General features: G+C 52.9%; 3 protein-coding genes across 3 annotated transcripts; 1 reads left to right on the forward strand and 2 right to left on the reverse strand.

Moving 5' to 3' along the window:
• Positions 1 to 1,161: 1,161 nt before the first annotated feature.
• On the reverse strand, positions 1,162 to 11,723 carry TBC1D10B (TBC1 domain family member 10B). The gene is made up of 9 exons (XM_016218545.2): positions 10,816 to 11,723; positions 7,495 to 7,594; positions 7,088 to 7,195; positions 6,890 to 6,996; positions 3,853 to 3,967; positions 3,666 to 3,731; positions 3,271 to 3,460; positions 2,811 to 2,965; positions 1,162 to 2,723 (listed from the first exon to the last, which is right to left on the reverse strand). The coding sequence occupies exons 1-9, from the start codon at positions 11,721 to 11,723 to the stop codon at positions 2,079 to 2,081; spliced, it is 2,394 nt and encodes a 797-aa protein (XP_016074031.2). The 3' UTR covers positions 1,162 to 2,078.
• Positions 11,724 to 15,314: 3,591 nt separating this feature from the next.
• MYL11 (myosin light chain 11) lies at positions 15,315 to 17,518 on the forward strand. The gene is made up of 7 exons (XM_016218550.1): positions 15,315 to 15,350; positions 15,983 to 16,078; positions 16,331 to 16,406; positions 16,609 to 16,713; positions 16,817 to 16,895; positions 17,186 to 17,234; positions 17,322 to 17,518. The coding sequence occupies exons 1-7, from the start codon at positions 15,348 to 15,350 to the stop codon at positions 17,424 to 17,426; spliced, it is 513 nt and encodes a 170-aa protein (XP_016074036.1). The 5' UTR covers positions 15,315 to 15,347; the 3' UTR covers positions 17,427 to 17,518.
• A 547-nt stretch (positions 17,519 to 18,065) lies between these two features.
• Positions 18,066 to 22,102, reverse strand: SEPTIN1 (septin 1). The gene is made up of 11 exons (XM_016218552.2): positions 21,911 to 22,102; positions 21,646 to 21,736; positions 21,467 to 21,553; positions 21,143 to 21,266; positions 20,687 to 20,821; positions 20,475 to 20,592; positions 19,161 to 19,262; positions 18,960 to 19,059; positions 18,567 to 18,732; positions 18,259 to 18,349; positions 18,066 to 18,152 (listed from the first exon to the last, which is right to left on the reverse strand). The coding sequence occupies exons 1-11, from the start codon at positions 22,100 to 22,102 to the stop codon at positions 18,066 to 18,068; spliced, it is 1,293 nt and encodes a 430-aa protein (XP_016074038.2).
• Positions 22,103 to 23,571: the final 1,469 nt, after the last annotated feature.

The following is a 23,571-nucleotide window of genomic DNA, read 5'->3' on the forward strand; positions in this document are numbered from 1 at the left end:
GGACCCAGGGGAAATCATTTACCCCACCCCTATCTCTTGGGCTAGTTCCGTTTCTGAAGTGGAAAGGGCCTTCGCAGGAGAGGTGGCAGTGGCACCTGTGCCCAGTACCCTGGCCGAACCCCTTGTGCCCTGATCTCAGGTAGGCCTGGAAAAGGGCACCAGAGCCTCGCTCTCCAACCACAGCTGCAGACTAAAGCCCCTATCTTAGCAAACAGGCTCAGTGGCCCCTACCCAGGTTCTGTAGGGGTGAGGAACAAGCTGTAGGGACAAGACCTCTAGCTTTTGAGGACACTCAGAGTCTGAATCCGACTAGCCTAACTGGTGCCACAGGAGCGCAGCATGGAGGTCCCCAGAGTAACAAGATGGACCACCCCTCCTCTCTACAGATTGTACTACCATGAAACTGCACCAAAAGTCCGTGCTCAGTTTCTTCCGTGGTTACAGAACACAGGTTCCAGACCTGGAGGGAATGTTGCTAAAGGAGGGGGGCCAAAATACCAGCTACCAGTGTCTCTGGTTCATCCTCCTAGGAAACCTCTTCTACCAAGAGCACCAGGCAGACAGCTCGCCCCTAGGCCTCATCCTGTTAGAGAACTGCCAGGTGGAGCAACGCCTTTGGGCCACAGAACCTTATGCCTTACCATCCTGGCCCCTGGGGTAGAGGGAACAGAAAGTAGGGAGGCCCATAAACTGGCAGCAAAAAACCAAGAGCTGGGAACCTGGCTGTGGGCTCAGGCTAGGGTGAGCTGGAGGCAGCTGGCTGTGCTACTACCCTCACCACCCCCCCAGAGGCCCAGTACCACAGCTGTGCCAGGCAGCTGACCAAGAGCCCAGCTCACCCCCCCCCCCCCATCCCACCCCACCCAGGACTGTGGCTTTCTAGCCACTCCCTCAGTCCCCACTCCAGGTTCCAGGCGTTGCATGAGTGCTTTGGAAAGGAGATCCGTGCACTGCAGGTGATAAGCAGAGGACTTCAGAGGGCCAATAATGGAGACAGACGATCCCAGGCAGAGGTGGAGCAGGAACTCAACCATTGTTTGTTGATGAATGACTGAGAGGTGGACCAAAGGCCAAGAGGTACCTACCTGCCAAGACCAGCGAACTGCTTCAGTAGATCCTGGCTCACGCATCACTCACTCACTCCTTCCCTCCCTCTAGTTCTTATTCTAACCCCCTTCATGGAAATAACAAGGCAGGAGACGGACCCAGGTACAATAGCAGGTTCTTTTCTGGTTCCTCAAAGCGCCACATGGGGTGGGGGCAGATACAGGAGAATGTAAACATTGGGTTCCACCCCCTGGAGCTCAAGACAAGACCCCTTTCCCAGATAGGGGCTGAAGGGTCAGAAGGGAATAACGTGAAAGGTGGGGGTTCTGGTGAGGCAAAGCAGGAGAGGCCTGAGAATAGAGGAAGGTGGGTGAATACGAAGGAGAGCAGGAGGGTGGTGGGTGAGGAAGTGGGGGACATTACCTGTTCCAGTGCATGTCCCCTTAAATAAACTAGAGTGCAAGAACATTATGGAAGGAGAACCAAAGGGCAGAAGATAGAGCGAACACCCCCACCCTGGGCAGACCAGGTCCTTTATACATAATTACAACACAGAGATGTCCAGAAGTCAAGCAAGGAGGGTCTTTGTCCCCAGCCAGGAAGTGGGGGAGGCAGGCAGGACTGAAGAAGAGAAAAAGGAACCCAGCTCCACTTCATGGGTAAAGGGAGCAACTGGAGTTTAAGAATCTGAAAACTGCTGACTCCCATTGCCAAGAGTCACCCCTTTGGTGACAAAAGGCCAATCAGGACAGCACCTGGAAAGGGACCCCAAAGGAAAATGGGGCATGAGTGACAGAGACCCCAGTTGGACCTAACTGGAGGTGAGGGGCTCCAGACTTGTTCAATAGCTGCCTCAGGGAAACGCAGCTGCCCCATGCACTCTGACTGTCCTGGCTATGTAGGGATCAGCAGCTGGCAAGGAGATGGGGAATCAAGCCACTTTCCTCAGAAAGAGGGACAGCCTACCGAGGGGTCTGCTCTTGGCTGAGGGAGAAAGGGGGGGGCCATGCAGTCCAGCCCCAGGGCAGAGGTCAGAAGTAAGCATCCTGCCGGGTCTCAGAGGCTGAGGACCTATCCCCGCCATCCTGGGGGGCTGGGGACCCATCTGCCTTTCGACGCAGCGAAAGCTTCCTGCCTTGGGCCTTCTTCTCCTGCTTCTGCCGCTCCTTCTCCTGCTTCTGCTGTTCCTTCTCGTATTCTTTTTCCCACTTCTGCCGCTCCTTTTCCCGCTTCTCCCGCTCCTTTTCCTGTTTCTGTCGCTCCTTCTCACGTTCCTTTTCCTGTTTCTGCCGTTCCTTCTCCTGCCTCCGGGTCTCCTTGCTGGGACCCAGTGGGGTGCTGTTACCAGTAGGTGAAGGAAGGGATGGATGCAGTCCCTCAGCGGTGACCACAGGCCCTGGGGCAGGCCCAGCAATGGCCCTGTGGGAAGGAGGGGGTGGAGATGGGGCCCCTCCAGCTGCCAGGGAGCCTCGGCTCTTGAGGCTAGGGAGGCTGAGGAGGCTAGAGGAGGGGCCCAGGGGTGGCTGTTGCCTCCGGCGCTCCTCATGGATGGCCCGAGAGCCATGTAGTCGCCGTGAGGGCCGATACTGTAGCTCCCCCCGGGTTTCCCGCCACTTCTTCAGCTGGGCTGTGTTCTCTCGCTCAATCAGTGCTTCTGTCACTGGGAGGTTAGTCACCTAGATAGAAAAGAAATGGGTACCAGAATGCAGATGAGGTGGGGATGGCCTGAAGCAGGTGTGGGGTTTGTCAAGGCCAAGGCCTACCTCATGCACCAGGAAATCCTCCTGCATGCACTGTTGGGGCAGGTTGCGCAGCTGCTCCATGGTTTCATACATGCCCTGGCAGGAGCGCAGCTTCTCTACTGAACCCAGCGTGTGCCGCAGCAATACCAGGGCCACTCGGAAAATGATCTTTACACCTACAGGGTCAGAGAAAAGACAGCACCAGTGATAATGCCTGGGATCTCAGCCTGTCTCATTTAGGAGGGACTCAGAGCTCCCATCCCTATCTACTGCCAACCTTACAGATGAGGAAACTTAGGCCTCAAGAAGGGAAATGAGCTGCCATGGGTTTCAGGTTCCTGGGAGAGAGAGCAGGCTCTGGGTTGGTGGCAGAGCCAAGACCAGGCCTCAGTTTCCAGCCCCCAGACCCAACAAGCACCTTTCAGTGGCAGGGACCATGAAAATCCCAGCCCCTTCATGGCCTGAAAGTCTACAAATGTACCTTCACAGAAGAACATATCCCAGACACGCAGCACTGAAGCCCAGGGCAGAGTGCGGGCAAAGATGCACATGAACCATTCTGTCATGTAGAGCACAGGGTCAATGCGCTGCCGCCGCAGGTGCCGGTGTGCCAGCGGGGAGGCCCGGCGCAACAGCGCAAAAAAGATTTCTCCATCCAGCTGAATGGCTTCCTAGAGGTGAGATGAGCCATGAGAGAGGACTGCTGTAGCTCCCTTGGGTTATGACTAGATCAAGCAGGGGATCCTCACCTCATGGGACAGAGCCACAGCAGAGGGACAGAAGGGCAGAGGGTGGGGCAGGACAAGGACAAGGACACCTCCCTGCAGCCTTGGAGGAGAGTCACAGCCCTGTTAAACCAAGCCCCCAGGCACTCACCAGTCCTGCACTGTAGTAACCAGGGAGGTACTTGTCGCAGATCTGCACCAGGCACCAAAAGGCTTGCTGACAAGGGCAAAAACAAGGAGGGAAAGGACCTGAGAAATGGAGCAGAGTGCTCCCCTATCACCAGTGTAGGCCAAGATCCCTCCCATCCCCTCCCCAACCAGGACCACAGTATGCTGACCTCAGCAGGCATGTGCATGAGCAACACTGCAGCCACTGGGGCCTGGGCCTGGCAATAGCCCTCGTCGGGCCGGTAGATAGTGTAGGCCTTAAGGATTCGATACAGGTCCTGTTGCCTGTGGGTATCGGGAAAGACCATGAAGGCAATCACAAGAGTTGGGAGCTCTCTGCCCCAAACTAAACCTGTCCCCCCCCCCCAGCCCCAGCCTAGACCCCTCCTAAATCTAATTCCAGATTAACTTCAGGGCTTTACTCCCACACATCTCCATCCCTCTTCCTAGTCCTATCAAGCTTAAGCCAAAGACTCAGACCACAATCAAAGCATTCTAGGCTGTAGACTTCCACCCTTGCCTTCACACTCCATGTGCTCCCTAGCATTCCCCAGCAGTCTATGCTCACTCTCCTTCCTTCATCTGCCAGCATCCCATAACCTTCAAGGTCAGCTTCTTGAGGAAACTTTCAATATCCACAGCTTCAGTCCTCCTCTAGCACTGTCTGAATGCTTTCATCACCCCAGAGGAAGAGCTCCCCAGGGCAGGACCTGCCTTATCTGTCTCTCAGACTTCATGTCCCCCCGCCAACATGTCCATTGGGCCCTGGTTCTTAGTGGAAGCTTGAGAAACCAGCTGTGTCTCAGACCTTTCTCGTCTCTGCATCCAAAAGAATAAAATCTCTGCCCTAGACTTGCTCCTCCTCTTTGAGGGTGCCCCACCGCTGTGTCTGGGAATCCATCCATTCAGCCCCACATCAGAAAACAGAAAGCCTGCCTTTACTCCCCATGGCTAATCACCAGGTCTTATTAACACTACAACCTAAATTTCACTTATTCTGTTCCTTCTCTCCACCTCTACAGCCACTTCACAGCTCAGACCTTCACTTGCCCAGAAAAAAGTAATGACTTCCCAAATTCTCTCCCTGCATCCAGTCACACACATACTACTGACCACTGCTTACAATAGTGTTTCCTAAAATTCAGTCGCTGAAGTGTGATCTTCACTTCTGCTTTATCTGCATTCCATCCCTACTATTATTCTCCACTCTGCAAAAGCATCCATGAAATGAAAGGCTTGATATACTATTTACCTAATACCTGTCTGCTTCTATGCCCTGCCTTCTCCCCTGCTGCTATGGGTGAACTGTCTATGATCCTGGACAAGCACAGCCTTTCCACTTGGGACTAGATCCCATCCCCTCTTGCCTACACAGGCCATCTCCAGCAACCTTCCCACCTCTCCTGCATCGTCAATTTTTCTCCCTCTACAGGTCATTCCCATTGGCATACCAACATCTGTCATTTCCTTTAGCTTAAAGTAAGTCTCTTGACCCCACTTTCCCCTCCAAATACCACACTGTTCCTTTCCTTACCTATTCAGTGAAACTTCTCCAGAGCATACTCAGTCTTTAATTTCTTTCCTCCCTTTCTCCAGTCAGGCTTTAACCCACTGTTGCCCAAAAAACTGTTTTTATCAAAGTCACCAATGACCTCCTACAGTGCTAAGTCCAGAGGTCAATTTGCAGCTTGACTTTACTTGGCCCATCTGCAGCACTTCTTTTTTTTTTTTTAAATATATATTGATTTCAGAGAGAGGAAAGGAGAGGGAGAGAGAGAGACAGAAACATCAATGATAAAGAGTCACTGATCAAGCCCACAACCCGGACATGTGCCCTGACCGGGAATCAAACCCCAGTCGCCTGGATCCCAGGTCAATGCTCAACCGCTGAGCCACGCCTGGCCGGGCTGCAGCATTTCTTACAACTGATCCTGAAACCTCTCTTCACTTTGCTTCCAGGAATCTCACACTCCTGGTTTTCCTTCAACCTCTCCAGCTTCTCCTTCCAGTCCCCTTTACTGGTTCATTCTCAGTAATTACTATTCTTGAAATGTTGGAGCTACAAGGCTCAATCTCTGAGCTTCCTTTAGTATATACACTTGCTGCCTTGACAACCTCAAACTACACATTCCAAAACTGAGCTCCTGATATACCCCCCAAACCTACTTTCCTCCCAGTTTTCCCCATCCATATCATTATATATTAACTCCATTCTTCTAGTTTCTCAGGCCAAAAACCTTAAGGGTCATTGATAATTCCCCCTCTTCTCTCTTATACTCTACATCTAATCGACTGGCAAATCCTTTTGGCTCTACCTTCAAAATATAACCAGAATCCAACCACTTCTCCTCATAGTTCCACTGCTACCATCCTTATCAATATCTCTCTGCTTCTGCCCTGTCTCCTTATAGGCTAGCCTCAGCACAGCAGCCAGGAGGATCCTTTTAAAACACAAGTCTGATCTGGTCACTTATAATCCCAATTTCCATTCACATTCTCTATGCCCTTCTCTTGCTTTAAACTCTTTATTACTTACCATCATTTATTTCACATACAACATACTTTCCTTCATCTTATTGTCTATCCCCACTAAAATATAATAAGCCCCGTGAGGGCAGGAGTTTTTGTCTCTTGTTCACTGCTGTCATCTGTGACTAGAACAGTGCCTAGCAAATAGCAGGTGCTCAATATTTACTGAAAGGATGAACTTATTGATAAAAAATGTCCATCTGAGAACCACCTAAGATCATCTTGCATATTACTGGGGAGCAGTATATATACATCTTGTGGAAGCCTGGGATAAAGAACAAAAATCCAAGTGCCTTGGCACAGCATTTAAGGGCCCTTACTGATCTGGCCCTAAACTGCTTTTCCAGCCTCACTGCTCACACACAACTTACATAACCCCCCAGGCAGGAAAAACTCGTCCCCTGCTCTGCTCTTATCTAGCCTGCAAAACCCAGCTCTAATGCCTTGAACCCTTGATGTGCCGCCCTTCCTGCCCCCACAACAGCCCCCCAACCCCACCCACCAAGTCAGAGTCCTCTTCCCAGGACACTTCCTTCAATATGGCCTGACACTCAATCCATGAAGGACCAGCCTTCTAGAAGGCCTGGAGAGCATGAACTACTTTCAGCCCAGTCCTGTATCCACATGGAGCCTTCAACAAATGTTTGCTAACTGACCCACATGGTCAGGCCACCTTACCCATGCCCCCCTCGAGCAGCAAACATCTCATGGAAAGGGAACTGGCGGTGAAGGTCCTTCTCAATCACATCCAGCCACTTGGGGTCCCCAGGAGCCCGTTCCAGCTCCTACAGTGGGAAAGCAACAATTACCTTAGGATCCAGGGGAGCTGATGATATCCTTCAGCCAGTGTCACATGTCCCCACACCCTGGACACACCTCAAACTTGCCCATGTTCTGCTCCAGGAGTTCCTTGCTATTGGACAGATACTGCCAGGCCTTGGCTCTGAGGGAGGAGGGTATCCCCTTCCGGCAGCGCAGCTTCACCTAAGGCAGAGCAGCAGGCAGGGAGATAGCTTCAGGGACTGGCCCAGGCTCCAAGTTTTCCCCAGCAGTCCTCAGGCTCCCTGGGACAACCCTCCCATATCCATAGGCCTGACTCCACTAGACTTGGCCTGGCCTTCTATTTTTAAAGCTACTCCTCCCCTCAGGCCCAACTACCACCTCTCCCCAACATGGTCCAGAGAGCAGATACTATCATGTTCCTGGGCTTCCCCAGAGCACAGGGGCACTCCCTGCCCTTGCCTCTTATGCATTGCCCTTCCCACCACTTAGCCTTCTCAAACCTTCTGGAAACGCCGTGACAGCCACTTATCCCAGTTATTGAACATCTCCAGCCACTTGAGCTCCCGCTGCCGAGCCACATCCACGGGAATGGAACTCTCTCTGCAGGATGGGGGGAGCAAGGAAAGGGTCAGTAGCAGTAGTATAATACCTGGATTGCTGGGGGAACTAAGGCAAGCAACCTCTCCAGGCTCAAATGAGAGACTGGATATAAAAACATTTTGTGAGCTGCCAAACATCAGATGTCTGGCCACTTGGCTATCCAAGGCCCTAGTTCACCAAACTGAAAGGATTTCTTCCCTTTGGAAGGAATCTCTGCACAGAGATTGTGTTCTCCTGTTGGATTTCTATACAGAAGTGTGTTTAAATCCCACTTCTGACATATATAAGTTTGGGAAGAAAGTATGGAATAATTAAAACCATATTTTGCATTAGACCTGAACCCAAGTTCTAGTTTTACCACTTATGTATTGTATGACCTGGTAAGTCACTTAATTCCTCTAAGCCTCAATTTCCTCATAAGATGGAGAGAAAAACATCTACCTGACAGTCTATATGAGATAACACATATAGGGGTGCAGGAAGTAATAACAATTATTATCCATAAAATAAGATGCAGAACAAATATACGTCTCTGTCTCCTTAGAAGCAACTGTCCAAGTTTCCTCCTATCAGACTCTTGAGATCCCCTGGGACATCTACAATTCTCTTTACCTCCTCCTTCCTGAAATCACCCTGGATTCCCAGGCAAATGAAGCTTTCCTTACACTGTTTGCCCACTTTCTGTCAGAGCTTCACATTCAAGATGCCCCATCAGCCTTTTTTTTAAAAAACAGACTTTTTATTTGTTGATTTGAGAGAGGGGAGAGAAAGGGAGAGAGAGAGAGAGGGAGAGAGAGAGAAAGAGAGAAAGGGAGAGAGGGAGAGAGGGAGAGAGGGAAAGAGAGAGGGAGGGAGGGAGGGAGGGAGGGAGGGAGGGAGGGAGGGAGGGAGATCAATTTGTTGTTCCACTTATTTATGCATTCGTTGGTTGATTCTTATGTGCCATGACTGGGGATCAAACCCATAACCTTGGCGTATAGAGACAATGCTCTAACCAAGTGAGGTACCCAGCCAGGGCCCCCATCAGTCTTGAAACAATTACTTGAAGGAGCCAATACCAGGAGATGAGTGGAACGGAAGAGCAAGCTTGGGTTTCCAGACAGACCTGAGCTCAAATCCCAGTTCTGTCCCTTAGAAGTTGGGGTGTCTTGACAAGTGATAACATGAGTCTCTTCCTTGTCTGTAAGAAAGGGATGTCACCACCTACATCACAAAGTTATGACACCACCATTGACAAACTGTATATAAAGGATTATTAAAAGGAAGGGCTCATTAAATATTAGTTTCTTTTGTCCTAGAAGCACCTTAAACAGAGAGAAACTCTCTCATTAATCTCTATAAGTCAGTTCCAAACTCTAATAAAAGCCAGGAAGAGTAAAAAAGCTTTCCTGCCCTCAAGAAGGTCATAAGCTACTAAGGGAAATAATTACAATTTGGTGTGTAAAATGCAATGACAAAAATGCACAGAAGAGGCCATCTAATTGGAATAGGGGAAGTGGATATCAAGGAAGGCTTCCTGGAGAAGGGGATGTGAGATAAGCCACAAAAGACTGGGTAGAACTTAGCAGGAAAAGAAGGGGGAGAAAGGCCTCTGTGGCCTGAGTATGAATCAGTTCAACAGGACCACAACACTAAGTGCATGGTGAGGAGTGGTAGGAGAGAAGACCAGAGAGGCTGGCAGAGCCAGATAAGAAGCCTATGTGCAGGCTAAAGCACTTGGACTTTATCCTGTGGCCAGCCGGGAACCACTAAAAGTATTTAAGGCACATGTGGCCCAGTCAGCCTCAAGCCTCAGTAGATTCCCCCAGCATGGAAAATGGATTTTAGAGGGACAAAATTACAAAGCACTGAAACAGTACTCAGCACAGTGCTTGGCACACAAGCGGGGCTCACTAAAACCCAATTCAATCCAAGCTCCTTAGGGTAACATGGTATTGAGGAGAGAACCATTGGTCACAGAGATCCAGATTGAGTGGGGCAATTCATTCAACTGCTTCTTCATCTGTAAACTGGGTACAACAATGCCTCCCTCATGCATGGGAAAGCATCAGGGTCAAACTTCAGTTGCCTTCCTCTCATGGAACCATGAATGTTGGTGTGAAAAGGTTTTCTGATTCTTTTGTTGGATTATAAACACTGCCTAAAATACTCTCTCACAGGGCTTCCCCCAACACCACCAGGCAGGTCCCCCACCAACCCCAGCAGGCCCAGCCATGACTAAATCCTACGCATTCAAGATTCAGATCAGCTTCAGCTGGATTCCCAGACTGGGCAAAACATCCCTTTCCTAGATGCTCACAAAATCCTGTGATGATCTTTAAGTTTAATATACATGGAAACCAAGTGTTTAAGTACATTTCTCCCTCTAGATGATGAGCAACTTGAAATAACTGTTTTATCCTTAATATTTTGCTCAGGGCCTGCCACCTGGGTACTCAAGTGATGCTGAACTGACCAGCATATTACAGGGGTACAGGAACAATGGACAGGATCCAAAGTGAGGGAAGGAAGAAGTCAGAGGTGATCACAACCCCACCTCAGGAGTGACTCAGGCCCCTGGAGGGAACTAGGAAAGAGTAAGCTCAGCTGGGGAGATGAGGAAATGGGGAAGAGGCCTTCCCCACCCCCTTTCCCTCAGTGAAAACACAAAACGGTCCTCTGTTTCGCAGAGAGGCCCTGCCTTCAGGGTCTCCCCTCTATCAACCAGACCTTTTCCATCTCCCCACCCCATCAGACCCAGGGCTACAAGAAAGGGAAGATGCCTACTTCATTTCCAGAATCTTTCCCACTATGAGACCAAAGATCTCGGCCAGAATCCCTGCCAACCAACCCTCTAGAACATCTGGCCCAAAGCTAGAGTTTCATATCAAGGAGCTGGGATGATATTAGATATCTCATTCAACCTTTCACTTCATAGAGGAAACTGAGGCAGGGAAGTGGGGAAGACACTAGCTCCAGGGCACACAACACACCAAAGGCAAAGCTTTTAGGTTCAAACCCAGAACTCCTGACACCTGCTGTGAAACTCACTACGCTGCAGAAACTTCATGATGAGGATGCTCTAGGACATGATAGGAATTGACAAATATCCCACGCCCTCTCATCACCCCTGGATCTTCAGAGGAGGCTGGGCTGCCAGAGTCTGGGCAAGGTGCTTTCTCCCCCTCTCCAAATCTCTGCTTCCCTGAAGCAGTCCCGCTGGGTGCCCACTGTATACTCACAGGCTGCCCGAATACTGGCTGCCCCCAAGGAAGCCATATTTGTCCGTCTTCCGCAGGGCCAGCCCATTTATCTCCGAGTCTGAGCCCATGGAGCTCACATCATCCGCCAAGGACTCCAAGGTCCCAGACATGAGGCTCACGGAGTCCAAGTAGCTCAGTGTGTCCGGGGCCTGTCCTCGAGGCCCAGAGATGCCAGGTCCCAGGCTGGACATGGAGCCTAGGTCCTGAGAGTTTTCAGCAGGCTCTGGAGCAGGGGTCACCGTCACAACAGCTACCAAAGCCTCACTAGTCCCTGAAGGGCCTGTGCCAGACCCTGAGGGGTCCTCTGAAACCTGTCCCGTTGATGCTGATGTTGCAGCTCCATGTCCACTTGTCACCTGTCCTGCTGTCACTGCTGCAATCCGTGCAGTCACTCCCGAGGCCACTGTGGTTCCCGGCTTGGGGGCAAGCGGGGGTTTGGCGGCCAGGGCTCCAGAAGGGGTCCTAGAAGGGGTCCTAGTGGAGGTTCCTGGTCCAGAGGCGGGTGAGGTTCTAGTCTCCTCCGTCTTCGGAGAGTCTGCCTCTGGGGCCTGAGCCATCGACGTCTGGTCTCCAACTACTGCCGCGGGCACCAGAGGCTCTGGGCCAGCGGGGACGTGCGCTTCGGGTGAGGCCGCCGTGCTGTCCGTGACCGTCGGGGCAGAGGCTGAAGCCGGAGCCGAGGTCTGGGTCGGCGCCGGTAGTAGGGTGGGCCGCGCCTCCCCGGGGGCCACCAGGGTGACCGGGGCTGAAGTGGCCGTGGTCACTGGCGGCCCCGGAGCCACCACCAGGACGGGCCCGGCCCGGGAGCCGCGGGGCGGCGGCGAGGGGGCCGCGGGGGCGCCATGACGGCGTGGCGGGGCCACAAGCGGAGCCGGGCCCGTCTCCATGGCCGCGGGCCGCCCCTCACATCCCCCCGCGGCCCGGACGGCCGCAGAAGGCGCCGCCCCTCAGGCCGCTCGGCACCGCCCGCCGAGGTAGGGGGAGAAGGTGAAGGGCGCGGCCCGGAGCGCGCCGGGGGCCGGGGCGGCGCGCGGGCGGCCGCCGGGCCAGCGGAGGCGGCGCTGGGATCCCGGGTCGCCAGGCGCCCAGGTCTCGCTCGCGCCCTCTCACCCCTGGCGCTCTCGGGCTGCCGCCCCCTCCCTCCCGCTTTGGGCGAGCTACCGACCTCGCGCCTGCGCACACGCCCGGGTGCCGGCTAAGCGGCCAGCGTTTTTCGGCGTTTCACGCCTGCGCGCCGGCGGTCCCATCGCGCTTCTTTTTGCTCCCGCCTCGTTAGAGGGCTTGGACGAATAATGCGAGAAAGGGAACTGGGTTTCTGCCAATCGTTGGACGGGTGGGTGAGGTTGGAGGTGGGAAGAGGAAATGGAGGAAACGTATAAAACCAATGAGCGGGCATAAGGAGGTGGGACGAAAAAAGTAACTAATAGGAAATTAGGAAGCTGAACCTCCTGGCCAGTAAAAATTGCGGAAGAGTGAATGACCGCCGAAGGAGGCGGGTACTGTGCGAGAAGAGGCGGACCTGCCTAATAGGAACAAAAAAAAAAAAAAAAAAAAAAAAGGAAGCCAATGAAAAGGAATAGGCGGAGGTCAAATTGACAAACAATGACGTCTATTTGGGCGGTGACAGACAGCATCCACAATCAATAGGAAGAGCTGAGTTATTTTCAGGTCCCCCAAGAAGGTCAGAAGGAATGACAGCTGGGGGGCAGCGTGGGGACGGGCCAAATTTGCGTTTAGTTTGCCTCGTCAGCCAATGAGCGCATTCTCTCACTTTAGCAACCGGAAAATAGACAGCTGTCTCAGCCAATGGCACTACCCAAAGGGGAGGCGTGCTGCCAGCAGGCGGTGCCAGCCCAGGGATATCTGTGACAACCGGAGACTAGCGCAGGAAGGGGGTGACAGTTGGGGACAGCGCGGAGAAGAGACGGGGGCCGGGAGCATTAGTGAAACCCTTAGCCAATAAGAATGCCTTGCTGCCCTGCCTGAGTCCTTTCTGTGCCCCCATTCTCCATCCAGCTACTGATCTCCCCCCACTCTGGTGGTATGTGAAACCCTGAGCTGTATCACAGGTCCAATGCCCTGATCCAGTACTCTACTCTCCACCTCCACTCTATCTCTAATTCTCATTCCCGCCCTCAACCAATCCCAAAACTTCAAGCCCAGACGGCTATAACCAGAGTCCCCAAATCCTCTAAGTGACCTATCTCTCCGAATCTGCTATTTCCTGTGGGAATCCCAAGCCCCAAGTCCTCACACCTCATCCTTTGAGTGTGCTCCATCCTGGTGATGATCCTAGACCCCAAACCGTGAATTCCCAATACCATGAAATCCCATATCTGTGTCCTTATTTTGGGGATTCAAGACCCTTCAATCAACTCCTATCCCCTCATTGCCACACTTCTCTGTGCTCATTTTCTGCTAAGAAACCAGCCCCCGATCTTATGAGCGCCCCAGCCTATCCTAGACCACAAACACAAAGTCCTGACTTTCTGAGCCTCTTCTCTCTTTGACCCCCATTACCCATTACCCCAAGCGGGAGGTTAGAGGCTGCTGATTTCTATAGAGTCCACCATCTTGAAACTTCAGTCAGGCCTAACTCCCCAGTTCCTCCTTGGTTTCTGAGTTATCTGAAGTTCCCCAGACCCAGATCCTGTGAACTCTCTCCCATTCAGTGTCCGAGATATACTGCTCCTGATCTCCTTCTCAACTTCCCCGCTTTCCAGTGGACCCAAACTTCCTGAACACTTCCCCAATTCCTGTCTTTGGAGTTCTCCTCCCCTCCCAGGACCCAGTAATAAGTGGGCTCCTCCCTTGGCCTGGACCCCCATAGTAACCTTATAAGGTGAGGCAGCTGTCAAACAAGGCAGGGAGGGGCCAGTTCAGGAGGCCAAGGGCAGCTGCTAAGTTTAGGGTGGTTCCTTCGCTCTTCTTAGAGATAACAGGTGGCTGGGCCCCAGTGCCCAGAAAAGAAAATGTCTTAGAGGCATTGGCATGAGACTGGAGGAGGGAGAGGGAAGGAGGCACCTTGCTCAGGACATCAGGTCCTAGAGGGAGCAAGAAGAGGAGGTGTCATTGCCAACCTTGAGCTTCCTCAGCCACTATTGCCCCAGACCTCCACTGTATGGAGAGGACTGGGGCACTGAGGCCTAGAGGGGTGGGAGAAAGTACCTCAAATCACACAGCCAAGCTGGTTCTTGCTCAGAATGGAGAGAAAAGCCACTGACCCATTCTAGTCAACCAAGAAGAGGTGGCCAACTAATTTCTCTCTTGGTGTCTCTGACTCCCTTCCTCTGAGTTCTAACTTTCAAACCAGTATCCCAAGAAATGGTTATAGACTCATACTAGACCATGTCCTCCTCTTTTAAACTTTTTCAAGGCTCCCAAGGTCTCAGCTCTCAGCCTGGCATTGAAGGCCCTCCAGTTCCAGTATCTGAGGTTTCCAGCCCCTTGCATCCTCTGTTCATGCCCCATCACAATTCTGGCAACCTGAACAATTCTGATCTTTCACTTCTCCAGGCCTTTTCCCATCCATGCCTTCTGCTTGGCACACCTGCTCCTCCATGTTCGCCTGATTCACTTCTACTGGTCTTCATAAAAGTCATTTTCATGCTCCTACACAGGGCTGCTGTGCTCTCTACTTTTATGTCATTTTCTATATTTATCCTGTGTCCATGACTGGACTGTTAAGTTCTACCAAGGCAGGGCCTAAGTAATAATTATGATTATATTTCACTAAACTTGTTCATGTCCACAAGTTCTGTGGAATGACAATAACATCCCATTTTATAAAAGGGGAAACCAAGGCCCAGGGAGTTGAAGCACAAAGCCCAAAATGATAGAGGAGGCTCTCTGCCCTACATTGTCTAGTCTGTCTCTTCATACCTAGTGATTCCAGGCTCTGCATCTTTCCTCACAAAATCCTCCCTCTCCTTGAAGGGAATGTAGAAGACTTTCCTGATCCTTCAGGTTCCCCAGATGGCTCTCTCCCACCTCTAAACTCTGCCACTACCCCTACAAATACCCTCACTTAACTATGAACTCCAAATGGAAGCGGGGTTATGTTTGCCAAAGTGCACCCATAAAGCACAGCACCTGGCACACTATAGGTGCTCATAAATTTACTAGGTTTAAATCTGAGCCCACCTCACTCAAAGGTACAGAAATATGGTTTATCTCTCTCCAAGCACTGACTTGGGCCTTCTCTGAACTCTGGCACATTCCAGCCCCCTTTTGAGAGAAAGAACACCCCTTTCTGCCCAGATCCTAGTGAGACATGCAGCCCAAGACTCACTCCCTCCTCCCTCTCTCCCTGGACTCCAGCTGCTGCAGGCCCTCCAAGAAAGGAAAGGCAACTGAGCCAGGCTATTTTGGTATCTGGGGTGGGCACCCACAGGGCTAAGGTTACCCTGGTATGTTAAGGGCTCCCTGGGGCAGGACTATATAACCCCAGAGGGAGTGCTGCAAGCTGACTCTCTGCTACTTTCCAGCCTTGCCCCCAGGAACCTGAAGACATGGTGAGAATCCCCCAGCCCCTGCCCAGATCCCTCAGACCTCAGGGCATCCTCACCCTTTGAAAGAAGGTAGCTGGTTCCCAGTCCATCAAGAGGAAGAAGGATGAGTCCTTCCTTTCTTGGTATCACTAATGGGGAGCATACAGAATGATGGCCTAAAGGATCCAACCAAGGATAATCTGCTCAGACACTCCACTCACAGGAGGCCAGTCCCTCTCAAAGCATGCTCCATACCTTCCTGCACTCCATCTTCCTAAAACCCTCTGGGACCAAGCAGGCAAGGATTCCCACTCCCATTTTATAAGTGAGAAAGTAGAGGATCATACAGAATGAATGAGTGGATCAGGGTTATACAGGAAGTCTGGGACTCAGAGGAGGCAGGCTCAAGACACTAAGAGGAGGAAACTTTCACTTGTTGAGTAGATGGAGGGATGGAACTCAAGGGCTACAGATTGGAATTTGGGGATGCAACTGAAGCAAACACCCACAGCAAAGAAGTCATAAAGAAGGGGAAGCCTAGAGCCAGATGAGTTGCTTTAAAGAGTGGACTCAGAGAACCCTGAGTCTAATCCATTGCCTCCAGAGAAAAGTAGGATCTGGCCCATGGATCTCTTTGCCCAACCCCCACCCCTCAGGCACCCAAGAAGGCCAAGAGAAGGGCAGTGGCAGAGGGTGGAAGCTCCAATGTCTTCTCAATGTTCGACCAAACTCAGATCCAGGAGTTCAAGGAGGTGAGTGAAGGGAGAGGGGAGAATGAAGGCTGACCCAAGGTACCGTTGCTGCCCTCCGCCCCCTCTCAACCCCCACCCCGGAATGTGCACCTGTTTTAGTGGGAGGGGAAGGGTTTAGAATTCCTTGCTCCGCTCCCTTCTTGGCATGTAAGCAGACAGCTGGCTGGGGGCCAGACTCTAATCTGCCTTGTGTAAGGATGCTCAAGCCTGGCCATGGGGGACCTTACCCCTCTGTGCCCTTGCCCTCCACAGGCCTTCACAGTAATCGACCAGAACCGTGATGGCATTATTGACAAGGAAGACCTGCGGGACACCTTTGCAGCCATGGGTGAGCCCCCAAGCCCACCCTTAAAAATCCAAGGCTGTAGAGTCCTGGGAATTCAACAGCCTTGGGGGCCAGCCCTGCTGGCTCCACCCTGGGCCTCAGTCTACTCAGATGAAAAATGGGTGGGATGATCTGAATTTATGAGAAGCATCACCCTCGGTCCCAAGACCCCACTCTAGCCCATGATTTCCCCACCCCGCTCCAGGGCGCCTCAATGTGAAGAATGAGGAACTAGATGCCATGATGAAGGAAGCCAGCGGTCCCATCAACTTCACTGTCTTTCTGACCATGTTTGGAGAGAAGCTCAAAGGTGAATGAAGTGTCCTGGGTCCAAGCTCCCAGCTGTCCCTTCTCAGACCTTTCAGAGACAGACCCTTCAGGGACCCTTCGGCTTCATGTGCCTCTTACCCCAGGTGCCGATCCTGAGGACGTGATCACTGGAGCCTTCAAGGTCCTGGACCCTGAGGGGAAGGGTACTATCAAGAAGCAGTTGTAAGTGATACCCTCCAGCTATTCACCCACAGAATGCCTCCTTAAATTTCTGCAAGGGTTGGGCACTACCAGAGATAAGGGGGAAATGAGGGCTGTGATTAGGATTAAATTTTCACAGCACATATGGGGAGAGGGCAAAGCCTTTTGTACTTGTGTTTGGGAGATCACAGGAGGTATCTAGAGTGACCCTGATTTTCAAGGTGAGACTGGGAATAGCAACAAGGATGAGGTGGGAGCGGAAAGAATTTACAAGGCCCAATCTCAACGCCCCTCATATCACCTCTCTGCAGCTTGGAGGAGCTTCTTACCACCCAGTGTGACCGCTTCACCCAGGAAGAGGTGAGTGGGGGAGGGGCCCGGGGGAAGCGGAGGAAGAGGGGAGCCTTAGGAACCCCGAGGAGACGCGATCTTGCAATCTTCCCGCAGATCAAGAACATGTGGGCGGCCTTCCCTCCCGACGTGAGCGGCAACGTGGACTACAAGAATATCTGCTACGTCATCACGCACGGCGACGCCAAGGACCAGGAGTAGGGGACCCTTTAGGCCTCCGCGAGCCAAGGCCTTCCTCGCAGTCTGACCCTTACCCCGCGTCCTAATAAAATTGAACTGGTCTTTGTTTCTTATCCGGGCGCCCTCAGTGTTGCCGTGCGGGCTCAGGTGGGAGGAGGGGTGAAACCCTGCCGGGCGCCCAGCCAGCGCCCAGCAGGCGGACGACGGCCTGGGAGGGGCCGCTCCGCGGGCTGAGTCCGCAGCTAATTCCCGCAGGGAAAGAGAAGACTCGTGGCCTCAGGAAACTTAGTTTTGTTTTTGTTTTTTTACCTTTTTAATTGATCTTAGAGAGAGAATAACATCCATGTGAGAGGGAAACATTGACCATCCATCGGTTGCAGTTTCCTCCCGAACCTACCCCGACCGGGACTCGAACCGCGATCTCCTGGATCCTGGGTCCACGCCCGGCCCGGCAGGAAGCCGTTTTCATGAAAGAGTTGGCGTGTAGAGGGGCTGTGCTGGAAGCTCGGGCTCGGAGCGTGGCAGAGGCGGGGAGGGGCTCTGGGGCTGCGGGAGCCCTGGAACCCAGGGCCAGGGCGGGCTCCGGGCAGCCTGGGGCCCGGGGATTGGACCGGAGCGGGGCGGAAGGCGGAGCCGAGGTAGAGCAGCCCCGGGCGGGCCTCAGAGCGAGTCCGACTGCTCGCCCGGAGCCTGGCTCTGCTGCATCTGGGCCTGCATCTTCTCCAGCATCTCCTGCATGCGACGCAGCTGTGCGGGGCGAGATTGCGGGCGGTGGGCCGGGCGTGGCCAGAGAGGGACTCATTCGGGGAGAAAGGGGGGCCTTGATCGGTGGGGAGGCGAGGTACTTGCTCACCTCTTCGTCTTTCTCGCGGATCAGCTTCTCTGTCTCGGCCAGAGGCAGCATGGGCAGGGGGATCTCCGTGGCACTCCGGCGGGAGAGCTTACTAGGGGTTGGGGTAAAGGAAGGGGACTCAGGGGGGCCGGGGTTGTGAGGGTCGCGGCCCCGAGGTCGGGCTCTAGGAGGCGGGTCTTGTCCTCGAGGTTAGGGAGGGAAGCAAAGTGGGTGGGGAAAGATTTTGGAGAGAAATCTGGTTGGCGAAGGCGGGTCGTGGGTGTCCCGAGCGGTGCCCTGGAAGCACCTGGGAGTGCGCTCCGCCTCACCTGCGGCTGGCTCGATCGCGAGCCCCCGGCCGGGCCAGGCTCTGCAGGCAGCGGGCCCGGTAGCCCTCGTAGAGCAGATCGTGTGTCACCTCCTTCAGGTCCTGCATGTGCGTCTGCACCAGCATCCGTCGCAGGTTCAGGAAATCGCAGTGAAGTGGGTTCTCCACTGGGGGACAGACCGTGCGCCTCAGGGAGCTTCTGGTCCAGTCCCACCCTCTGGGTCCTACCCCAGCTCTAGGGCAGGGTCCGAGGTCTGCAGCTCTAGGACCTCTCATGTGGCTCCTAGGACTGCCAAGACTAGAGCTCGCCCCACCTTCACATGTTGGGTGCGGTTGGCTTGGAGGTGGCCTGGGCTCCCCGCTGGCCTCAGAATGCCTGCCTGGCCCTACTCACCCTCCACGGTACCCCAGGAGTAGCGGCGTCCCCTCACAGGCCGGGTCCCGTCGTCCCTCACTACCTCGCATGAACCCACAACTGCGAAAGGGATGCTTTCCTACAGGGCAGGAACCAGGGGTCACCGCTGGCCCCTGGAGGGGGAAACCTCTCTGGCAGCATGTGCCTCCGCCTCTGCCCCAGCCTCCGGTGCCTCTGCACCTTCATCTCTGCATCCTGCCTCTTGAAGTCGTCTTCCTCATCTGAGTCACAGTCGGGGAACTGGTAGATGCTGATCTCCTCCTCCTTCAGCTGCTCCCGGATCTCAGAGGAGAGATGCAGAGACAGTGAGAGTCACAGGCTGCGATCAGCAGCCACTCGGCCAGAGATTCAGATACAGACACTGGGTGGTCAACACAGGAAAGACAGAGCGGGTGAGAAATGAACACGCAGCCCTGAGGGTGTGGCTGGGTTGGTTGAGCATCCTCATGGGCACCAAAAGGTCACGGGTTTGATTTCCGGTCAGAACACATGCCCGGGTTTCGGGTTCTGTCTCTGGTCAGGGTGTGGGGGAGGCAATTGATGTTTCTCTCTCTCTTCTCCCTTCTCTCTCTAAAGTCAATAAAAACATATTAAAAAAGAAATGAGCCCGGCCAGCCGTGGCTCAGCAGTTGAGCGTCGACCTAGGATCCAGGCAATCAGGGTTCAATTCCCGGTCAGGGCACATGCCGATCAATGACTCTCTCATCATTGATGTTTCTCTCTCCCTCTCCCCTCCTCTCTCTGAAATCAATAAAGATATATATTTTTTTTAAAAAAAGAAATGAATATAAACAAAATCTGAGATGACGAGACAGAGATGGTGAAAGACTGAGACAAAGACACCCTCTAACAGCCACGGCAGAAAGATTCTAAGATGAGGCAGAGCCCTAGCCGGTTTGGCTCAGTGGTTAGAGTGTCCATCCGTGGACTGAAGGGCCCAGGGTTCGATTCCGGCCCAGGGCATGTGCCTCGGTTGCAGGCTCATACCCGACCCTGGTGGGGGTGTATGCAAGAGGCAACCAATCAATGTGTGTCTCTCTCTCCCTTCCACTCTCTCTGAAAAGCAATGGAAAAAATATCCTCTGGCGAGGATTTAAAACAAACAAACAAAAAAGGATGAGTCAGATACCAAAATACCAGGAGAGAGAGACATAAACAGAAACAGTGGGAAAGGGCTCTGAAGACACTGGAGGGTGGGGGTCATCAGCATCCTTGGGCCAGAGGGCTATCAGGGGTCATCATGTCTATGCCCCTACCCTCCGACAGCCCTTAGCTAAGCGTCCAGCCCAGGGATTCTACTCTGAGCCGCCAGGGGCATGGCTCCTTCAGGCAGCTGACTACCTACCTTCCTCCGAAACTTTCTTTAATAGTCTTGTGTTACACATCATGCTCCAAGAAGTCCAGCCCAAGATCAAAGAAGTCAAAGCTGAGTTCAGGTTTGATCATGACTTTTGGCTTCATGTGGGGCCAAAGATTAGAAGTCACCACACTCACCTTCTGCTTGAGGGCCTGGGTTTCCCTAGGCATCAGGGCATCTGCTTTGCCAATGACTGGGATGATGTTGACCTTCTCGTGCACCGCCCGGAGGAAGGCCACATCTAGGGGCCGGAGCCTGCACCCAAGGATTGGTCAGGGCTTGGACTCAGGATACAGAGACACCTCTCAAATCCTCCCCAAGTGCCCAACCCCCAGGGTGCCCTCCAGACCCCCGGCCAAAGGGCGAGATGAAGTAGAGGCAGCAGTGGACACGGGAATCCTGGATGTTTTTCCGGTTCAGGCCACTCTCATCCCTAAGATACTGCTCAAATTGCTCCTCAATGAAGCGCACCACGGGCAGCCAGCTGGGGTGTGGGGAGGGGAGAGAGTATGTGGTCAGATATCAGGGGCCACAGGGCAGGGAAGGGGGCAAGGCTGGTCAGGACTGTGGGGGAAGGAAGTAGTTTCTTTGTCTCCAACCAAAGAAATCAAGAAACTGGCAGGGTCATAAGTGAGATATCGGGAAGCACAGGGCACTTTGGGCCACATGGCTACCAGAAATGCCCCCCACTTTTCGGTCAGGGTGGGTAGGAGGCCAGGGCAGACCAGCCCTGTAACTGCCCCCTCAGTCTCCACAGAGTAGCCATATTGGGAGCCTATCCCTAATTCCCTCCCCCACTCCTCACCAGTCTGAGCAATCCACTGCGTCCCCAAAGCCAGGTGTGTCCACCAGGGTCAGCTTCACCTTAATACCCCCCTCCTCGATCTCCACGCCCCGACGCTCAATAGTCAGTGTCTGCGTCAAGCGAGCTAAGGGTATGGGAAGAGATCAGGGAACTGGGTAGAGGTCTGAGGCAGGACTAATTTCCTTTCTCAGTGTCACAGTTGCCCCCACCTACTATTTTAGGGGAGGAAGCAGTAAGCTGCCTGAGTCCCTCAGAAAGTCATGGGAGACCCAGATGGAAAGGAAGAGAGTGTAGCCTGGGGCTAGAGGATGGGGGTAGTCTTACCACTGGCCTCTGGCAGTTGCCGATCCTCATAGAGGTTGGTGAGAAACAGGCTGTTGATGAGAGTGGATTTTCCCAGGCCTGACTCCCCTGTAGACAGGACAGGCCCAAGCGGTCAGGTGAGGGGACAGCCAGGGTCTCTTGAGGACCCACCACCAGTCCCCTCCCCCAAATCCCCATACCTGCCACCATGAGTGTGAAGTCAAACCCCTTCTTGATGGACTTGCGGTGCAGCTGGTTGGGGAGGGCTGCGAAACCCACGTATTCCTTGTCCTGTTGGTGGGGTGTACACGATAGGAGGTTACTGGGAGCGGCAGACAGGGCCCCCAGTAAAACCAGATCTCAGAGGCCAGAAGTCAGCAAGTCAGCCTACTGTGGGTTGACCTGGGCCTGGCTGCCCTTGTGGCCGGGGGCTGGGGGCCTGGATTCCTGGGCATAAGGACTCACCATGGCCCGGGTCGCTGTTGCCGCACCTGCCGTCTCTCCCCACTTCCTCTGGTGGGGCAGGAAGTTGAGTGCAGCAAACCAGGGGGCGGGCGATGTGGGAAGCTGAGATGCTTTAACTGGCCCAGAGAGGTGGGGAAAGCCAAGACCAAGAACACCTGGGGTCCTCACCATCTGGATCTCTTTGCCCACCATCCCTACAGGAAGCTTCAACCCCTCTGTTCTTTGCACACCTTTCTCCCAAACCCCATTGTCGTGAGTATGACCCTGGTGGGAGGTGGGTGTAGGCAGAGAGGAAGGAAGCAGGTTGATCTGTCTAGCAGTGAGTTGAAGGCTTTGACAGGGATGGTTAAAAGAAAAATAAAAATAAAAGATCCTACGTTTGAGTGGATCAAAAGCCATAATGGGATTGGAGGTGGGAAGGGCCATCAATTTTTCTTGCCAGCTCATACAATGGATTTTTTTTTTTTTTTTTAATGCAATGGAGTCTTAAAAAGACTTCAAGTCATTGTACAACAGCCAGAGAGACCTTCCTTAGAATCCTGGCCAAGGCGTCCCCCGGCTTGAAACCCTTCCAGGGTTCCCCAGTGACCTCAGAATCAAGTCAGACTTCTGACCTGGCACCAAATCCTTCCTCATCTGGCCACATCACCCGCATTACTCACTTGCCCTTAGCAAGTGCCCACATCCTGGACACTGCCCATACTGAGCTTTTCCTCCTTTTCTGTCAGGTAAACTCTTCATCCTTTAAGGATTTGATTCACAGGGCTCTTCCTCTGAACTGTTCCCCAACTGCCCTAGGCAGAGTTGTGTTCTCTCCTCTGGACTTCCCAGCACCTTTATCAGGCCCCTCCAATGACCACATTTGCTTACTTGGATGTCTTTTCTATTCACCGATGAGCTTCCTAAGGGTAGGGACCACGTTTTCCTAATTTCTATATCCCCAGTGTCTTCCACAGGGCCTGGCACAAAGAAGGTGCCAATGAAAGTCAGAAAGAACTTCCACCTACCATGTGACCTTAAGCAAGTCATTTGGCCTCTCTGAACTCCATTTTCCTAGTGGTAAAATGAAATACGCACACTTCCACTTTGTTATCAGGACTCAGGGTGGTTTCTGACAACATGAACTTTGGAATCAATCAGTTATATACAAATTGACCTTAGCATTTATGAACTGAGTGACTTCTCTGAGCCTTTTTATTTTTTTTAATTTTTTATTTTTTTACTCCTCACCTGAAGATATCTTTTTCCCATTGCTCTACAGAGAGAGTGGAAGGGAAAGAGAGAGAGAGAGAGACATCAATTGGTTGCCTCCCTGCAACCGAGGTAGGTGCCCTTGGCTGGAATCAAACCCAAGACCCTTCAGTCCCTGGGCCAACACTCTAACCACTAAGCCAAACTGGCTAGGGCTGAGCCTTTTTTTTAAGATTTTTTTCTTAAGTTTTATTTTTTAAAAAAGATTGTTAATTGATTTTTAGAGAGAGGGAGAGAGAGAACATCCATGTAAAAGTGAGACATTGATTTGCTGCCTCCTGCATGCCCCCGACTGGGAATCACTCCCAGGCATGTGCCTTGACCCAGAATCAAACCAGCCACTATTCAGTGCACGGGAGGGTGCCCAACCAACTGAGCCACACCGGCCAGGGCCTCTCTGAGGCTTTAAA

The sequence above is a fragment of the Miniopterus natalensis genome, chromosome 3 (genome assembly GCF_054644295.1).
Source record: "Miniopterus natalensis isolate mMinNat1 chromosome 3, mMinNat1.hap1, whole genome shotgun sequence".
NCBI classification, from domain to species: Eukaryota; Metazoa; Chordata; class Mammalia; order Chiroptera; family Miniopteridae; genus Miniopterus; species Miniopterus natalensis.

What these genes read in the sequence shown, in the direction of transcription:
- SEPTIN1 (XM_016218552.2), bottom strand. Translation starts at nt 22,102, where the DNA reads ATGGTGGGCAAAGAGATCCAGATGGTGAGGACCCCAGGTGTTCTTGGT. An exon ending in GCAGTGGATTGCTCAGACTG is followed by an intron (nt 20,822 to 21,142) that starts GTGAGGAGTGGG and finishes CCCACACCCCAG; the next exon opens with CTGGCTGCCCGTGGTGCGCT. An exon ending in GGCAGGATGCAGAGATGAAG is followed by an intron (nt 19,060 to 19,160) that starts GTGCAGAGGCAC and finishes CCTGCCCTGTAG; the next exon opens with GAAAGCATCCCTTTCGCAGT.
- TBC1D10B (XM_016218545.2), bottom strand. Translation starts at nt 11,723, where the DNA reads ATGGAGACGGGCCCGGCTCCGCTTGTGGCCCCGCCACGCCGTCATGGC. An exon ending in TGTCACGGCGTTTCCAGAAG is followed by an intron (nt 7,196 to 7,494) that starts GTTTGAGAAGGC and finishes GCTCTGCCTTAG; the next exon opens with GTGAAGCTGCGCTGCCGGAA. An exon ending in GGATATGTTCTTCTGTGAAG is followed by an intron (nt 2,966 to 3,270) that starts GTACATTTGTAG and finishes CTGACCCTGTAG; the next exon opens with GTGTAAAGATCATTTTCCGA.
- MYL11 (XM_016218550.1), top strand. An exon ending in GGACACCTTTGCAGCCATGG is followed by an intron (nt 16,407 to 16,608) that starts GTGAGCCCCCAA and finishes ACCCCGCTCCAG; the next exon opens with GGCGCCTCAATGTGAAGAAT. An exon ending in GTTTGGAGAGAAGCTCAAAG is followed by an intron (nt 16,714 to 16,816) that starts GTGAATGAAGTG and finishes CTCTTACCCCAG; the next exon opens with GTGCCGATCCTGAGGACGTG.